At 41.4% G+C, this 18,894-nt stretch overlaps 1 protein-coding gene across 1 annotated transcript in view; it reads right to left on the reverse strand.

The window, feature by feature from the left end:
* Positions 1 to 4,836: 4,836 nt before the first annotated feature.
* Positions 4,837 to 18,894, reverse strand: part of ROR2 (receptor tyrosine kinase like orphan receptor 2) — a 141,666-nt gene continuing 127,608 nt past the window's right edge. The window contains exons 6-9 of the mRNA XM_063128589.1: positions 17,756 to 18,070; positions 12,897 to 13,142; positions 8,772 to 8,974; positions 4,837 to 7,832 (exon numbers count right to left, since the gene is read on the reverse strand). Coding sequence (XP_062984659.1) covers positions 6,390 to 7,832; positions 8,772 to 8,974; positions 12,897 to 13,142; positions 17,756 to 18,070 — 2,207 coding nt within the window. The 3' untranslated portion in view covers positions 4,837 to 6,389. The remainder of the gene's footprint in view (positions 7,833 to 8,771; positions 8,975 to 12,896; positions 13,143 to 17,755; positions 18,071 to 18,894) is intronic.

Genomic DNA, 18,894 nt, shown 5'->3' on the forward strand with positions numbered 1-18,894 from the left:
GGTCCATGAAGTCACGAAGAGTCGGAAGTGACTGAACGAATAAACAACAAAAACACAAAAGGCAGAAAGTGTGTTTCAGTCAGCTTATCTCCAGGCAATGGTGGGTGATGGTACCCTACCTGCAGGTAAGGTGCGTCATTAGATTTTTCCTTTAATAGTCACATTCACGGCATGTCTGTTTGTGCAGAACAGCTGTTCTGTGAGGACAAAGCTACTTCAGCATAGGAAAACCAACTGCTAAAGCATGATGTCTGGGCTGTGATATCTTGTTAAGACATTTTCGTGGACTCATAAAAGGCCTCCCTGCTCCATAATTTAAATCCTGCATTTCATTCAACTAGGCTTACCCTTACAGAAAACCATGCATTTTAAGAAAAACCTGTTCAACTCAAACATGTAATTCAAGAACCTATTTTGAAAATGTGTGCATTATTAAAATAAATATCACTATCCAAAAGCACATCCTTGCTAACACAGGCAGTCATAATGCCCAATTACATCTGCAGAAGTAAGTCCCATAGGCATAATCATATTACTGAAAACTATTAAGGGGAAATACAATGCATCTCATAATTTTATATAATAGGACATATCAGAGAGTTATGATTGTATACTGACACATCAAACAAGCATATAAAATTACTTTTTACAGAAAGGAAATCTAGCATTTATATCTGGAGCATATTTATTGGAAGCTATTCCTTGAAACTACCATATTAAGAGTGTTTCAATACACTGAATACAATGTAGAAAGCATTTCACAAAAGGACAAAAGTATTTGCTGACTCTTTTTAACTACCGAAGACATCTGTTGACTTCAGACCTTTTTTCATTAAAAGAACAGGTTCCTTGCCTGTAGGTGTGGTTCTTCTAGTGGATCTTGCTATTACCACTCAGTTCCCAAGACCAGTGAAAAGATGAAGACTGGATGCAGAAGGCTGTACAACAGAAGCATATTCTATGCCAGTATAACCTCCAGAGGAAGGGCTGACATGCAGATGACCCATTATAATGGTTTCATAAGAACATAAGAGGAGTCATGCTGGATCAGATGAAGGGTCCATGTAGTCCAGCATTCTGTTCATACAGGGGCCAACTAGCTGTAGACATGAAACCCACACGCAGGACATGAGTGCAACAGCATTCTCCCACCCATGTTCCCCAGCAATTGGTATACATAGGCATACTGCCTCTGATACTGGAGCCATCAGGACTAGAAGCCATTGACAGCCTTCTCTTCCAGGAATGTATCTAATTGCCTTTTAAATCTATCCAAATTGGTGGCCATCACTACCAATGGTAGCAAATTCCATGGCTTAACTATGTGCTGTGTGAAGTCCTTTTATCTATCCTGAATCTCCTACCAATCATATGGCAGTTGTTCCTATGGAAGTTGTCTCCATATGCAAGGTATTTATGGGCAGAGCTTCAGCATGTGGATCATGTTTTCTCCATCAAATACCAGAATCAACCTCACCCTGCCACCCACCTGCCCAGACATACACACTTAGGGCATTTTAGTACATTACAATGAAATGAGAACAACGAAGCACAAATGAATTCTCGTACTTCCCATGTATAATATTTAAGAAGCTGTAGGGAAGTGATGAATGAAGAGCGAAGCTGAAGAGAGTAATCTTTTTAAAACTCTATATAAGAATTGAAGTTGGAGAGATGTTTCATTAGATAAGTTACCACAAATGTTAAATTGTTTGCTGTCCAGCTGTAATTAATCTTCCTATCAGCTTAACATACTGCTTTTTTTTCTTTGTGGGAAGGGAAGCCATAGAAATGGAAGAGACAAACAAGACAACCTCCAGGCAAGGGTAGTGATGGAGCAAACCCTTCTTAAACCAGGAGCTTCTCCCTCTTGGACCAACTTTGCTTGAACCTGTAGCCACCCAATTACCTTGGAAGCAATGAAGAACTGGATGAAAATTGGTAATATGTTGAGTTTTGACCAATACACACATGAAGAAATGATTCTTTGGAGACACCGAGCCTTAAAAATTGTGGGGCAAAAATGTAATTTGACCAGCATGGTTCAAATATAAAGTACAGTCCACTACAAACTTGAACATTATTGTTTACAGATTTAGTTGCTAAATTTGGACACCAACACTGAATAAGAAGCAAACATTAGAAGCTCATGAATTTGCTAAAGATGGAATTTGGACCAAAGAATCATAGAATAGTTGAATTGGAAGGGGCCTATAAGGCCATTGAGTCCAGCCCCCTGCTCAATGTAGGAATCCACCTTAAAGCATACCTGACCGATGGCTGTCCAGCTGCCTCTTGAAGGCCTTTAGTGTGGGAGAGACTACGACCTCCCTAGGTAATTGGTTCTATTGTCACACTGCTCTAATGGTCAGGAAGTTTTTTCTGATGTCCAGCCAGAATCTGGCTTCCTGTAACTTGAGCCCGTTATTCCGTGTCCTGCACTCTGGGAGGATCGAGAAGAGATCCTGGCCCTCCTCTGTGTGACAACATTTTAAGTATTTGAAGAGTGCTATCATGTCTCCCCTCAGTCTTCTCTTCTCCAGGCTAAACATGCCCAGTTCTTTGTCTCTCCTCATAGGGCTTTGTTTCCAGACCCCTGATCATCCTCGTTGCCCTCCTCTGAACATACTCCAGCTTGTCTGCATCCTTCTTGAAGTGTGGTGCCCAGGATTGGACACAATACTCAAGATGAGGCCTAACCAGTGCCAAATTGGGGGGAACCAGTGCCTCGAATGATTTGGAAGCTGTACATCTATTAATGCAGTCCAACATAGCATTTACCATTTTTGCAGCCACATCATACTGTTGGCTCATATTCAGCTTGTAATCTACAACAATTCCAAGATCCTTCTCACTTGTAGTATTGCTGAGCCAAGTATCCCCCATCTTGTAGCTGTGCATCTGGTTTCTTTTTCTTAGGTGTAGAACTTGGCATTTATCCCTATTAAATTTCATTCGGTTGTTTTCAGCTGAGCACTCCAGTCTATCAAGATCACTTTGAAGTTTGTTTCTGTCTTCCAGGATATTAGCTCCGACCCAGTTTTGTGTCATCTGCAAATTTGATATGAATTCCCTGCACCTCCTCATCCAAATCATTAATAAAAATGTTGAAGAGCACTGGGCCCAGGACTGAGCCCTGCAGTACCCCGCTTGTTACCTCCCCACAGTTTGAGAAGGTACCATTGATAAGCACTCTTTGAGTCCGATTCTGTAGCCAACGGTGGATCCACCTAATAGTTGTTCCATCTAGCCCACAGCTAGTTTGCTAATCAGAATGTCTTAGGGTACTTTGTCACCGCATTCTTGCCATGTCAGACATCCCAGCACTGGCTGAGGTTCTAAAAATGAGAAGACCTGCAATGTTCTCAATACAGCCACTCTTAATAAAACTTATGCTTAAACAGCAAGTGGAATGTGGAGTCTAGCATATATATCTTCAAAAGCAAATGGAAGCATCTCTTCAATTTCTTTCTCCTGTTTAACTTTGTGGCTGTGATTAGTTCAACAATAGATATCAATTAAATTCCTGAAATATTCTCTACTCCAAGGGAAGCTTGGAGGATGGCAACAAGGGAAAGGGCCTTTTCGGTGGTGCCCCCCCCCTGACTGTGGAATGATCTCCCCAATGAGGCTCGCCTGGCACTAACACTATTATCTTTCAGGTGCTTTTCTCTTCTCCCAAACATTTAACAGCATTTAACAATGCTAAGTTTGTTTTTTAACAGACCACAGAACTGTTGTTTTTAAATGGCTACTGTTGTTTTTATGTTTTTGATGGTTTTAGATTTTGTATACTTTTTTACTGTTTACTGTTTTTAACTTTTGTAAACAGCCCAGAGAGCTTCGGCTATGGGGTGGTATATAAATGAAATAAATAAATAAATAAATAAATAAATAAATAAATATTTTCTAAAACAAGGGTAGATGCAATAAACCAGAAGCCACAGTAATGTATATGTAATGGTGTTGTCTTCTGGTAATATCTTTCTGGTATGATGTTGGAAACTGTCACAGCCACAGCCACATCAGACACATCTTGACGTAAGGGAAGCCATGTTTTGATCAATCTGGATAGAAGGGCCAGACATCGGGCATTGTCTTAATAGCCGAGTAGTAACTTTTTAAAAATTGTCTGTGTCTCACAAGACACCCACACACCCATGTATGTACCTTGCTTGCACAAACTGAAAGAATCTGTTGTCAGGCCAGACTTCCCTTTTTTCCTAAGTTGCCGGGCCAGATATCTGTTTTTCCTAGTTGCCCAGGTAACTGGCCTGCTACAGGAAGGTTGTGGTCAGCTAGAATTTCTGTCTTAGAAAACAAGCTTTCTGCATATGCTCTATTTACTTCTGTTGAACTTGCTGATAAAACAGCTGGCACACCCAGCAAGAGTCAGAGGGGTGCTTCTTGGCAGAGGTGCATCTTTCTCTGTTGCAATGTTTCCTTTCTATCAATGAACTGGTGTTGGAACACAGAAAGTGTGTCCATTGTGATTTGGGCCACGACAAAACCTACAAGGTTATGCAATTCCAATTCTGGCAGATATTCACTAAGACAGTTATTCTAGGATAAATTCTGGCACACTGGACATCTTTGAAACATCAGTGTAGTTTCCATTGACGTAAGAGTGCAGCAGGTATTGCTGGCGTAAGGATTCATTTTTTAAAAAATCTTGATGTATCACTCTCTCTCTCTCTCTCCATCACAGAACTGCATGTATCTCTGGGCTTACAGTTTTATTTATACTACCATATCAATGCACATAAAATAACATTAGAGTATCATAGATCCACAGTTTAAAAAGTAAATAAACTTCACATTTATTTGTATGATTTATTAATAGCCTCCAACTTGCATTTATATTAACAAGCAAGAGAGCTGTCATTGTTTACCTACCAGTGCATAGCCAATTTCAAGAGAGAAACTGGAAACCAGTAAAGCAGCTCCTGCCACAAACATGGGCTGCAGAGATCACAATGATACACCTCAAGTGAATCCAATTGTACTTCGAAAAGGCACAGTTTAAATGGTAAAACATAACAAAAGGGAAACACGTGAGTTTCCACTTTTACAGTGTACTTATTCAATCTCTCTCTCTCTCTCTTTTTACAACATTTTAAAATGAATCAAATATTTATGTGCTGCTTTGTTAGATAGTCTGCATGTTGGATTTACAGCGTAGGACTATAATGTATATGTAGCTACATTATAATATAACTCAGGGAGCATTTGTACTACAGAAATATCTATGAAATGTGTGGACCAGTTTTATCAACATATCAAAGCATACAAATTCCAATCCCAATAAAATATTACAAATCTTAATGTAAACCGTTAAATTATATAGGCCTTCTTTTCAAAGATCCAAATGTTGCAATGAAGACAAAACACACACATATAAAATGTAACAAAACATAAATTACATTTCAAAGTCTGTACATGATTCATCTCACAAAAAAACATTAAACACACGCGCACACATTCTGTACAATATTGCTTATTTTTGGTTTTTAAAAATCTACAATCACTAAAAATATTTTTTTTAAAAACAAAGGAGGCTGTGGGTGTATTTTTCTAGCACCATCTTATCTAAAGTTTGAAATCCTTATTGATCAATGCAATCAATAAAATGTGCTAATGTATTTCTGAGCCCTTTATCAAAATTTGACCACGAACGGACAAAAGAGGTTGGCTTGTTAAGTTAGTGCATAGCCTACCCTGTCATTTCTTTTGGGTAGGAAATATCTATTTCCTGCTAAAACATTTATCAAACGACCATCCACTCACAAAAGAAATTAACTGATTTGTGCAGGAAGACGTTATAATGCTCAGTTACTGAGAGAAATGCACAAATTTCATTCTGCTTTCTAACTAACCTGAACTTTATCTGTACCTTATGCATATCTGAATAAAACCCTTGCAAATCTATTGAATCAATGAGATTAACAGGAAGTGCAATGACACACTGGGCACCTTTTCACATGCAGAACAACCCCTTGTGTTATTGTAGTTCAGCTCTTTCTCTGGTTACTGATTTAACCAGAATTCATTTAAAAAATTACAATCAGAGTTCAAGATATACATGATGTGCAATGCATTTCCACTATATGTTGCACAGCAACAGTATATTATAAAAGCAGCCTCCCTGCAAGGACAGCAATCAACCCTAGATTTAAAAACAGCAATTTCATATCTTCATGTCTTCTAATATCTGCTGGAAAGAAAGGTCCATAAACATGGTACATCATTATTGCTTATTTTATGTGGTTTCAGATTAATAGTTGTGTGTAAGAGTCTGAAGGAAAACATTGATTATACAAGTCAGAAGGACTATAGTCTCCAGCATACTGAAGAAATGTCCAGTTTTGTCTTTGCAGTAAGGCAACATGCTAGGCTTCTGACTGAAACTCTGCCTCATCCATCTGAAGAGTGTCATTATCACCCAATAACTCTGTTTCAGGTACTGAGCATTCCTCTTCTTCCTCTTCCTGGACCAGACTCTGAACAACATCTTCCGTCACGTTATGTACATCCTCTGTCCCTTCGGACAACAGAGCAGCCCTGTCAGCCACAGAGGCATTGGAGGGGGCTGTTGTGACATATCCTGTACTTGTGGAACCACTCCCACTGTGATGAGACCCTGGTTTCGGAATCATCTGAGCAGCCATCTGCTGAGGAGCCATCTGCATTGGGATTTGGACAGGGTAAAAATTGGGCAAATAGGCCCCATAGGCCGGCATTGGTTGGTAACCATTGACAGGAATGTAGAGCTGAGGAGGTGGGACCATTGGTCTTATCTGTCCTTTCATTGGTATGAACTGTGGCTGAGGGAAAGCTTGCGTTTTCTGCTTTGGTCCAACGTATCTCGTGTTGCTGACATTACTAACGGGGCTTGTGCTGAGGGAACTGGTTTGTGTTGTGTTGCTTGCACCAGACGTTTGTGCAGAGCTGTTGTAATTAGGCAGGTTTCCCCATGTTCTCAACCTGTTGTGGATGTCTTTAAATCTGGGTCTTCTATTGGGAAATTCATTCCAACATTCTAACATCAATGAATACATCCATGCGGGACAGTCATCAGGGCACGGTAAAACCTGCCGATTTCTTATCATCTCAATGACATCTTGGTTGGAATAGCCACAGTAAGGCTGCAAGCCGTAGCTGAAGATCTCCCACAACACCACTCCATATGACCAGATGTCTGAATCAATGGAAAACTTGCCATACATGATTGCCTCGGGGGACATCCATCGTATAGGGAGTGGATTATTGCCCATGAGTTTATAGTAGTCAGCAGAATAAACTTCCCTGAAAAGACCTAAATCAGATATTTTCACGCTGAGTTTGTCAAACACCAGTACATTTCTCGTGGCCAAGTCTTTGTGGACAACATGGTGGCTTGAGAGATATTCCATTCCTGCTGCTATCTGAGTCACAATATGAAAAAAATCAGCTGGCTCCAACGTAGACTTCACTGTCTTGTCATCGTCGGTGCTGCCAACGTCGGAGTGAGGGGATCTCATAACTAAAAACTCATGGAGATCGCCATGGGAACAATAGCTAAAAATCATACTGATAGGCTGTTCTTTGGTCACTATTCCTAGCAAGCAAACTATATTTGGGTGCTGTAGCCTCGATCTCATCATTGCTTCGTGTTTAAATTCTTCTCGGAGGCTTAGGTCTGCTTTATCTTTGAGTGTTTTGATGGCCACCATTTGTGTTTGCTCCCCTGGAGTTGTACCAAACAGGTGACCCTTATAAACTTTTCCAAACTTTTCTTCACCTAGCTCCTCCATAAACCTCACCGTGGAGAGACTGATCTCTTTTAGTTTAGTCTGAAAGTAAAGAGACAAAATGTCTTCATTGTTTCAAATTAACATAAAGCATTAAATATTTTTTAGAAAGCAGAGGGCATGGGTGTCTGTCAGAAAGCGCTTAGTTCATGAACGCAATGAGGGCAGGAAGGGGAGGTGGTTGTCATCTGTTGCTGGGCAGATTCCAAAATTGAGTTTTGGAAGTTGTAGGCAGAGCGGCTGGCACGATTTTGGCCACTCTTGCCCAAGGACTCTGTAGGCAGCTGAAATAGTCAACTCAATGCTGCGAAACAGTCTATGCAGCCCCACAAATGACATGGTAACCAAAGGTTGTGCAAATAATCAACTCTGCAGAACGTTGGTTATCTCCGTTGGTTATTTTGGGAAAACAGTCAACTGTGAGGTGGTTTTTGCCTGACAGACGACATAATAACCAACGGTTGACTATTTAACTAATGGTTGACTACTTAAACCACCATTGGTTAGCGTGTCGTCCAAACTGAGCCTATGATTCTGAAGACCACCACTTTTTCATGTTAAAAATAATCAAATTCTTCTTCTACAAAATGGCTGTTATACTACCTTGGTAGTCACAGGCACTGGTGTCTGAAGTCATAAGTTTTATAGGATATCAAAGCATTTATTGATCCTTTCTACCAAAAATTGGCACTTAAGGTGTCTGATGAGATGGAGTAATGCACATAGATGTGTACCTAACCTAAGTCAAAAGTAAAGGCTTAGGTGACATTCCATATTAAAGCAGCTCAAATTTGCATAGTTCCTTTCACAAGGGCTTTCTCTGCCTTGGTATTTTTCTGTACCTGGGCTTCAGGTCAAACAAGTGAGAAAGCAGTAAATGGCAGGAACAGACTGGAAGACTTTGATACAGGCAATAGATTTCAGTCTGAATATCTAGTAACTGAAGACTTTAAAAATTGTGTGTGTGCTTGTAAATAATACCTGTTTATGCTGATTAATAAGAGGCATTTCCATGTCCTGGCTAGGAGATGCCATCAGCTGCCGACGCTGTGGCGTAGTAGCAGATGCCTTCTGCTTATTCCTGCACAGGCACACCAAGAAGAAAAGGCAGGCAATAACCAAAGGAATGGCGATGCTGGGAACTAGGATGTAGAGGATCCCCAATTTGCTGCTGTCCCGTGGACCTGTTTAGAGAAAAAAAATTCCATGTTTTCAGATGGAATTTTAAACATTCAGAATGTAAACACAAAACACAGCAAGCGTTAAAGGATTCAACTTAAGTTTGCAGGCACACACCTGCAGGGAAAAGAAATGGGAGAAGGAAAAATGGCTTAATCACCTATTTCATACTCCCAAGACTAAATGGTGAAGATGTTTCAGAAGTGTTGATATTCAAAATAAATAACTAAATAAATACAACAAGTTCAGATCCAATCAGTTTGTGGTCCAGTTATTCATCAGCCATGTATACACAAACGCCTTTAAAGGGACTTTCTTCTTTACTTGGGGATTTGGAATGAGTTTGCTTATGACAGGGCTGGACAAGCTCTGAAAGTCGGGGGGGGGCATTTTTGACTCCAGGACCCCCAGTGCAGGGTGCAATTTGCAGAGTGCTTACCCCAACTAACTGAAATTGCCATTTTGCTGCTGAAATTCAGTGGCAAACCTCTCCGTAGCTGCTACAGACACCTTTCCACCGCCCAAATATTTTCTTAAACTCTTTTGGGGGGGCAACAGGAGGTGGTGGGGCCTGCTATGATGGAGGCACATGTGGTTCACATGTTGCTTACCCCCAGCTTATGATAACAAAGACTGCAATCCTCCGAACAATTATACAATGGGACTTACTTCCAAGTAAACCTCGCATTAAAATTATGAACTGTTTTTAATAGGGCACAATACTAAACCACTGCCTTATCAAGGTCTAGCAATTCCCTACAGGGACAGAAGTCTGATGCATACAGAACTTTAGCACCCACAAGGGCTGCCCCTTTCATTTCAGTGGCAAAGGTAAAAGCTTCATGTGCACATTCAGAATTAATTCCCCATTAAAATAAACAGGACAGGCTACACTAGAGCATCCCCAGCACTTATTCACAAATACAACAAATATTGTAACCAGCAATTATGTATTTCTACAGTTTAATCTTGTAACTTATTAGTGACTGGGTTCAGATTACACAATAACAAATGGTGGTTTAAATAGTCGATAGTTGGTTATTTAACCCACCATGGGTTATTGTGCTGTGTGGAGGGATTTTTTAAACCAACGGTTGGTTAGTTGGCTGAAATAACCCATGCAAAGAACCAACACTGTGCAGAGTTGGCTATTTTAACCACCGTTAGTTATTGTGTTGTGTGGTGGGCACTGCTGGTTATTTCATCGGCCACTGTTGATTATTTTCATTGGCCACTGAGTCGCAAGGCAAGAACAGTAAAAGCGGCAGCTGCCGCTCTAGTAGAGGTGGCAGGATAGTTTTTCAGTAGCAATGCCTGATGGGATACTTGCAGGAGGACTGAGGAGGGCGAGAGGGTGGGGGATGAGTCAACTCACTAATAGTCAACTCAACGCTGGTCCTAATCCACACCATGGTTGTCTGGGGAGTATCCCTTAGATGAACAACTGTTGAGTTGATTATTACCCCACCGTTGACTATCGTGTTGTCCAAATGCAGCCAGTGAGCGATGTTGCATACTAAATCCCAACACATTTGCTATCCTTAATTATAATTTAGGACAGCAAATTAGGCATTTACATCTCAAAATTTAAGGTTTGGGATATACTTATGATATTAAGTGACCCTCATTAAAAAGACAAACTATAAAAAGCTCTTCCAAAGAAAACTGTATAAAATTCACAGAAAACCAAAAGTCATGTGTTAGAGTTCTTGGACTGAACCATAGTTAGTTTAGTTTAATATTTATATCCTGCTTTAATGGGAAAAAACCAATCAAAGCAGTTCATAGGAAAACCAGGGAAATACAACAGGACAAAAAATAAAACCAAAGTAAAAAACAACAACACACATCAATAACAATAAATAAAATAGCAGTCATGAAACTATTAATAAGCAATAGTACACCAGGATGATTTATTCAAAAACATTATCCAATTCGCACCTGCCATCTGAGGTAGGACCATCCAGGAAGACCTCTCACATATTGTTGTAAAGCTCATCCCTTTATGACAATTTATTTTGGCTAAAAATGTGTATTATTGGTACTCATTTGAGATGGGCACAAAACGTCCACTTATAGACAGCATTTGTAAGATGAAATTTAGAATATACTCATAAACATAAAATTCTGCACACCACACAAAGAATTTTTTTTAAGGACACTCATGACGCAAATTACAAACCTGCCCTGGTTTGGACATAATGCTAAATCAGCCTTCCTCAACCTGGTGTCCTCCAGTTGTTTTGAACTACAACTCCCAGAATTCCTCACCAGTAGCCATGCTGGATGGAGTTGATAGTAGCTGAAGTCCAAACCATCTGGAGGGTACTGGGTTGAAGAATGCTGCATTAAACCATAGTCTAGTACTGCAGAAAGACGTCTCTCCTCTTCTAATGAGAGGTTTGGAAGAATCCACTTCCTGAATTAAGGTTACTGGAATTTTGCATTAGGTCTGAACCGGGAGCTCTGATTAGCTTAAACTTGTCAGGGAAGTGGGAGCCAGGAATGAAGAGCAATCAAGATCTGAGGAGGCCAGAGAACAAACCAGGTGTTGGGACTGAAGAGCAGTTGGGACCAGAGGACTAATGAGGGCACAGCACCAGAGAATGCCAGAAGTCAGAACCAACAGTAAAAACAGAAATATAGGACACAGTACAGCTTAGGTAGACCTTATTGTCCAAGCAAGTCTCAGCTGGAAAATTGAATCCTTTATACTTCTTCCTGCCCAGGAGACACCAATAACTAGCTTGGGTGGAACTATTTCTTTCTTGAGAAGTTGCAACTGGAGCAATAGTCAGCAATTCCAGACAAAACTAAGGCTTTTTTAAACAAGCCAGGCTCAAAAACCACACTTTGATCCCGGCTTGTCACAATAAACCAGGCTTGTCCAACCTGGTGCCCTCCAGTTGTTTTGGAAATCATCTCCAATCAGCAGCAGATCACATGGTCAATGGCCAGGAATACGGAGAGTTGTAGCCCAAAATATCTGGAGGGAACCAAGATAGGGAAGGTAGAAATAAACCATAGCTTAACCTAACCACAATTTGTCCTTGTCAGATGTAACAATCATGGTTAAGACAAAAAGAGTAGTAGATGCTTCCAATTGCCTCACCCCCACACTGGAGGAGCAAAGGGGAGGAGGCAATGTGAGAGTTCACTCAGGCTGATTCCTGCAGTACTAAACTGTGGCTTGCATTACATCTGAACTGGGACAGTGTTTACATAGTCTAGACCTTCGAAAAGAAGGCCCACAAGTGTTTCCATAATGTCTTACCCAGCAACTTCTACCTATTTCTTCTTCTTCTTTTTTTTCAGAACCCATCAGACTCAAGGTGTCAAGCCAATTTAAAAACCTAAAATTCCAATTAATACATACAGAATATGCTGCTGTTGTGCTTGACAGCAGAGTGCCAAAGCATATTCATCCATACCATGTATAAATAAACAGAGCGAAAGAGGAGGCTGCATTCTGTTATTTCAGTGCCAGGGAGTTGTAAATCAAGCCGCATTCATATTTCTCCTCTCCCAGGAACCTTACATGTCTCGTAGTTCTGGATTAGAAAGTGCTACTTAGATGAAACACACATGAGCTGCAAGGTTACAATTGGGAAGGCTGAACAACTGTTTTCTTGACTCTGAGAAAATCATTAGGTAAACTTGCTATCCCACACTGCTATTCTACAGTGCTTGGCCTGACTTTCCTCCAACCAAAGGACAACAGCAACAATCCAGACCATTGGCTTCATGCATCTAAATCCCACTGGCCTCAGTGTCCATGAATAAACAATACATTCATATGAAATAACTGTATTTTGGATTCAGTTCAGTTAGAAAAGTATAACAGAAAAAGGCCCTTAAGAGTGATTCACATTATAGCCATTTTTACTACAAACACTCTAGAAGCAAGGAAAAAAAATTAATACATACTACAAGAAGGTACTTCACACAGTTCCATGCGTACGTTTTTGTTTTGAGTAAAACACCAGGGACCTTCCATCTGGCTTCCAGGATTGCGACAGTATGCATGTCTCCCTCCAAGCTCTGGAAACTCTGTGCTTGTCAAGTCATGGGAATGAGGATGCTGAGAGTCCCAATACTGACAATTGTGACCAGACTTTGTGACACTGACAGTCCCTCTATAATCGACTCCAGAGCCATTATAACACTGGTGATCTGCAAGAAGTGATTTTACAACAGATAACATGGTTAAAAGGACACAATCCTCCCACGTCCCTCAAAAAATACTTTCCTATGCCTCGTAAATCTAATATTTGGCTCACGCATACATGATAGGATGCAGTGTAAAGGCAAATCCAGAGAACGATGAAGTGCAGTACTCTATGTATCAACCATTCTTAGCAAACTCATGTGCTTCGACATGAGTTAAGCCTCTCTTTTATAGTACACCCATCTGGTTCTATGTAAGATTAACTGCTTGATCCCAAAGTGAAAGATGTGGAAAAGGCCTGAGCTTGCAAAGACAAACTAGAGTAACCCAGACTTTGCATCAGCTGTACGAATAAAAAAGCAATTCAGAAACCAAATAGATTACTGTGACAATACCTCAAGGACCACCTCTCCCCATATGAGACGACAGAGTCCCTGAGACCAGCTTCAGAAGCCCTTCTCTGAAAGATGGAGGTGTCAGTACAGGAACAAGGCCTTTCCTATAGCAGCCCCGTGTTTATGGAGCGCTCTCCCCAAGGAAGCTTGTCCAGGGCCGACACTCATCTTTTCAGCATAAGGCAATAATGTAATTATTTTCCTGGGCATTTGGACATGAGTTGCGATGTTCGTTCTAGGCTGTGAGTGGTGGGAGATTTTGTGTATTTGTGGATGAATAATTTTCCAATTGTATTGTTTTTAGACTGTGTTTGTATGGTATTCATTTTTATTTGTATTACTGCACTGATTAAACTTGCAGCTTTCTGTCTCCCAAGCCCTGTTCTTTATTTTAATTCTCTATCTGGTTTTGCTTTACTTCCCTAAACATAGAACTGTTCCGATGTCATAATATTTATGTATCCCAGTAAAAACTGCTCCATTTGCACAAGGTGGTGTGCACCGGCAGATCTGCTGCCTCTTGTGTGTCATTCTGTGGGTAGAGAAACCCCCTTTCCAGAGATTTCAGGCCTTCACTTTCCCACCAAGCCTATTCCACAGTGGATTCCTAACACCGCAGCAAGTACTTTTCGACAGCGTAAAGGTTATGCACAGTATCCTGTATTCATGGCATGTTACTGAAAACAAAGAAGCTGAAAGCAGTGAGTATGTGCCAGGGCAGCCCTTCCTACCAGGGAGGTCTGGCAGTTGCTCAGGTGCCTGGGGCAGAATCTGCATTCTTCTGGCAATAACCGTTTACATCATACAGGCAGAGGCAGTAGAAGAGCGATCTGACATCTGCTGTTCTTCTTTCTCACCACCACATGGCAGCCCCTTCCAAGTAAGCCCCAAGCAGTGAAGAAAGAGAAAAAAGCCAAAAGCAGCACAACGTTTTTCTGCACCACAGAGGAATACATGTGAAACCATTACATTGGAATGAAAAATCCATACTGATTTTGCAGGAAGGATTTACAGGCCGTAACAGGCAAAAGTCTGGCATCCTGCTCACGGATTTCTCTTGCAAAATTCATATGAACATTTGATTCGGGAATAAGATTGTTCATATGTATTTCTCCATAGAAGAAAACAGATCTATTGGCTCATAGTCTTTTGCATTCTTACTTTCAATCCCCATAACTTTTCAAGATAGACTGAAGTAAGGGCAGAAAACAAGGAGGCTAAATAAAGCAGATTTTTCATCAGGGCAGCAAGACTTCACTCATCCATCTTGCATCCTGTGCCCAATTCAACTGATTCCTTTTCAGATGCCTAATTGCTTTCAAAGCTCATTCCTCTTTCGCTTGAGAATTTAGACCTGAAAAGCAAAAGAAAGACACCCCCACCCCCCCACCCACCCCACACACTGCAACACTGTGTTTATGTTCAAGGGTCAAACCCCTTGAACATAAACACAGAACATGTGCTGTGTACAGTTCAAAAATCAAGTGTTTTATCAAAACGACAATGAGTCTTGCAACACCTCAAAGGTTGCCACACTTCTTGTGGCATTAATGGCCATTTGTTGTGGCTAGAGCCCACTTCACTAGATGCAGAATGCATTGTTTTGTTCATTATTTCCAGACACGGGACTGAAAGATCAATGGAGGGCTCAGGGAAGGGTGGGCAACCTTTCTGACCCTGAGGGATATGTACAGAGATGGGCGGGCAGTCAGGTGGCTGTAGTCACAGCTGGGGCGGCCGGTGGCTGGAACTAGGGCCAGCATCCCTTCACTCATTCACACATACTGGGCCAGCTGGCATGATATCCAGCCAGCAGCATGACTTAAATCAGACATGGTGGTTCAGGGTGCATGTCAACTGCCATTGTGAATATTCAACCTGCAGCAGGAGGTCACTATGGCTTCACCCTGTCCAGGTTCGCACAACATAAGCCTCAGAAACCACCCGCCATGGCTTGAATATTCATAACGGCATTTGACACAAACCATCATGGCATATTTAAGCCATGCTGCCAATCCAGATCATGCAACCCAGACACACACTCCTTCACTCAAACAGCTGTTTGGCAGCCTGGCAGAAAAGTGATGAACATGGGGAGGATGGTGCATTGGAAGAGTCTTCCCACGGACACACACACCCCATCACAATCATGCTTCTGCCAGCCCACCAAAGAGATGTGTGGCAGGCTCAGGGGAGCACAATTTACAGCACTGAGAGTGCCAGATGGATTGCCAAATGGAGTTTTTACCTGGTGCTCTCTGGGGTCAGCCATCTGAGCATGGCTCCCAGAGTCCCAGCCAGACTATGCTCTGCCATCCTCTCTTAAGAGGGCCAACCGTGGAGTGGGCCAGCTCCTTCAGGGAGAATCCCAACAGCACCCCATGGCATGTGGCAGGGGAAGGTAGTTTTGGGGAGGTGGGTAAATCAGTAGTGCAGGGAACTTAATGGAGGCAGCTAGGACACTTGGCGGGCTGCAAGAGAGACGTCCCCCTCCAAGGGCTGTGGGTAGCCCTCATGTACTTTAGGGATTAGCAAGAATAAAGATGTCTAAGTTCAGGGCATCACCACGTCATGTAGTAGCAAATTCTACAGTTTAACTATGTGTTGTGAGAAGAAGTACTTCGTTTTGTCTGTCCTGAAGCTCCACGCAATCAGCTTCATGGGAAGATAAAGGGTTCCAGTATTATGACAGAGCAAGGAAAACTCTTCCTATTGACTTTTTCCATATAATGCATGGTATGGACAAAATGGTTAGAGAGAGGTTTTGCTCCCTCTGTCATAATGCTAAAACCTGAGGTCAATCAATGAAGCTGAATGGTGGGAGATTCAGGGTTGGGGGAAAAGGAAGTACTTCTTCACATACCGTAACTAAGAAATGAACTCCAAATACCATTAATTTCTGATTTGTTTCATTGGTTTCTCATTTATTTTAAGTTGGATCCCTGCTGGAGCAGCCTGAACAGGAAAACATCTCCAAGAAGGCCTACAATATGTATCCAAAAGGTGAAAATATCATGTCTTTCATCCTAGTAGTAAGGCAGCAAAGGAGGCTGAAGGTGCCCAATTGAAATCCATGTCAGTTCAGATATAAATGATTAACACTGGCCAAACAAGTGATGTTTAACTTCCTCTTTTAAAAGTAATGACAAGTAGAATAAAACGTTTGACTATTAGTCCCTTTCTGAAATGTCTCATCCCTGGACCCATTTCCCCTTATTGGCCCTTTTCTGTCTCTGCCCCCTTTCTGCTGTATTTCCCAATCCCCCTTTTCCCTAGATTTCTTTCCCAACATCTTTTATTTTCTGCAATGAATTGTTGTAACAAATGAATGAGTTAAACAGTTAACTCCAAACAGCATATTTTACGGTGTTGGTGGGATCAGAACTTATTCATTTTTTCTCTAAAGGTATTTTGCCCCATGATACAATAAGGGAAATTCTCGATTGACAAGAATTTTCTCTTTTCCCCTACAGTCTCCTCCCTCTCAAAAGCCTCTTTAGAGGGTTTTGGGTACTTACTGAACATCGTGAGTTGTGTCTTAGGGGGCTGCAGTGGGAGGGGGAACCACCAAAGTTAGGAAACCTGAGCAAGCAGTGCAATACCCCTCCACCTGATTCCCCACCAACTGCAGCACCGTAAGACCCGGCCTACAAAGTCCGGTGGGTCCTCCCCCACCCCCAACTCTCCAGAGAGGCTCCTAGGAGGTAGAGGGTGCTGAACAGGAGAGGAGACAAAGGGAAAGACCTTTCGTGAGAGCTTGCTTTCCACTGCGCAGTGTTGGATATTGTGTCATATTATCAAATCAATGAACAAGAATACATTTACGATGGCTTTTCCTTCTAAAGATTAATAGAATGGCTTTTGTTTATTAAATTGGCTATTATGTCCCACCTATTAGAAACTCCATCTCTCCTTCAGCATTGTCAAAAATGCACCTATATTGAGATTTTAGTAATATGCAAATATACTTCCGGTTACAATCCATCCCTATCCATGTTTATTCAGGAGTAACTCCTACTCTGATGAAGGGGGCTTACTCCCAAATAGGCATGCATAGGAGTGTGGCTCTGATCTGTTAATTAACCGATTCATCAATTAAAAACTAAATAATTAAACAGCTAAAGACAATTATTTGGATGACAGACCTACACAAAACAATTTATTCTGTTAAAATAAACACAAAGGGGGGGAAGCAGAAGGGTAAAGCAAGACTGATAACTTACACCTGTTGAGCCGCTCTACAGGTATTCCAATTCTTATACAGTTGGCAGCTTCCAAGGTCTCTGGCAATGGCAGCTCCTCACACTTGGGTGGTTGAAGCTGCATCAGAATGAGTGGATTAGACCTTGCAATGTTGTATTCCTGCCTGCAGAGGTCGTTCTCCAGAACTTCACACTCATCCCGACACAGCTCTCTTGGCTTAGGTGTCCGAGAGCGTTCGTCACACAGGGGGAACACAAAGTGACAGAAAGATGGGATGGCAAACTGGGAACACTGGTCAGATAAATGGGTAGATGTGCCAATCATAGTAAATGCAGCTGGAAAGAAAGAAAAAACAAAAGGCAGTCACTAAGGTTTAGTTTCTATAATAATTGAAACATATTACATGATTACTGATTTCATCTATCCGAAAGATCTTCAAAACAAGCTAACAAACTAAGGACATTAATAAAAGGTAGCCACTCTAGAACAGAGAAGAGGTGCTACTAAGGCATCCCGTGTAGATATTCTGACAAAATCATACTCACAAAGCACAACAGTGCATATCTGCGTTATACATTCAGACAGATTTGGGTCTCAAGCTTTTATCCAAATAACCCCTGGGACTGATAGAGTAGTGAGGGCTTAAGAATACAGAATTCTCAGCATTTGCATAAACACTATGATTTTATGAGTTGTTCAGTAGAAGTGATGCCAGTTAATCCAGCATAAATATGGTTACTGTTTGTAACAAAGGACTGGTTCACTGATGAGGCAGTGTGATTGTGATTGCCAAATATGTGTCTGCTGCACACACAGGGCAGTATACATATCTACCCTGGTTATAGTAGCTTGAAAAAGCGCCCTGTTATCACCAATGGCTCCCAAACATTTTTCCTTTGAGATCAACCAACTATTTTCTCTCTGAGTTTAGAATGTATCTAGCTAACCGAATGTGCAGGCCTGGAAGTTCTCCCTTTACAGCATTATCCTCAGGCCTCCCTTTCCAAAAGCATGGCAACGTGCCATGCTACCATTTACAGGTCTCTGTTATGTGACTCTTGGCCGATTTCAGCTTTGAAAGGAGAGCTTTGGTTCCAAGCGGAGATGCTCAAACCTGGCTGGAAATCACACCCTATATCCTGGAAATCTTTCCATCTAA

This window comes from Elgaria multicarinata, chromosome 6, assembly GCF_023053635.1.
Source record: "Elgaria multicarinata webbii isolate HBS135686 ecotype San Diego chromosome 6, rElgMul1.1.pri, whole genome shotgun sequence".
Classification (NCBI taxonomy): Eukaryota; Metazoa; Chordata; class Lepidosauria; order Squamata; family Anguidae; genus Elgaria; species Elgaria multicarinata.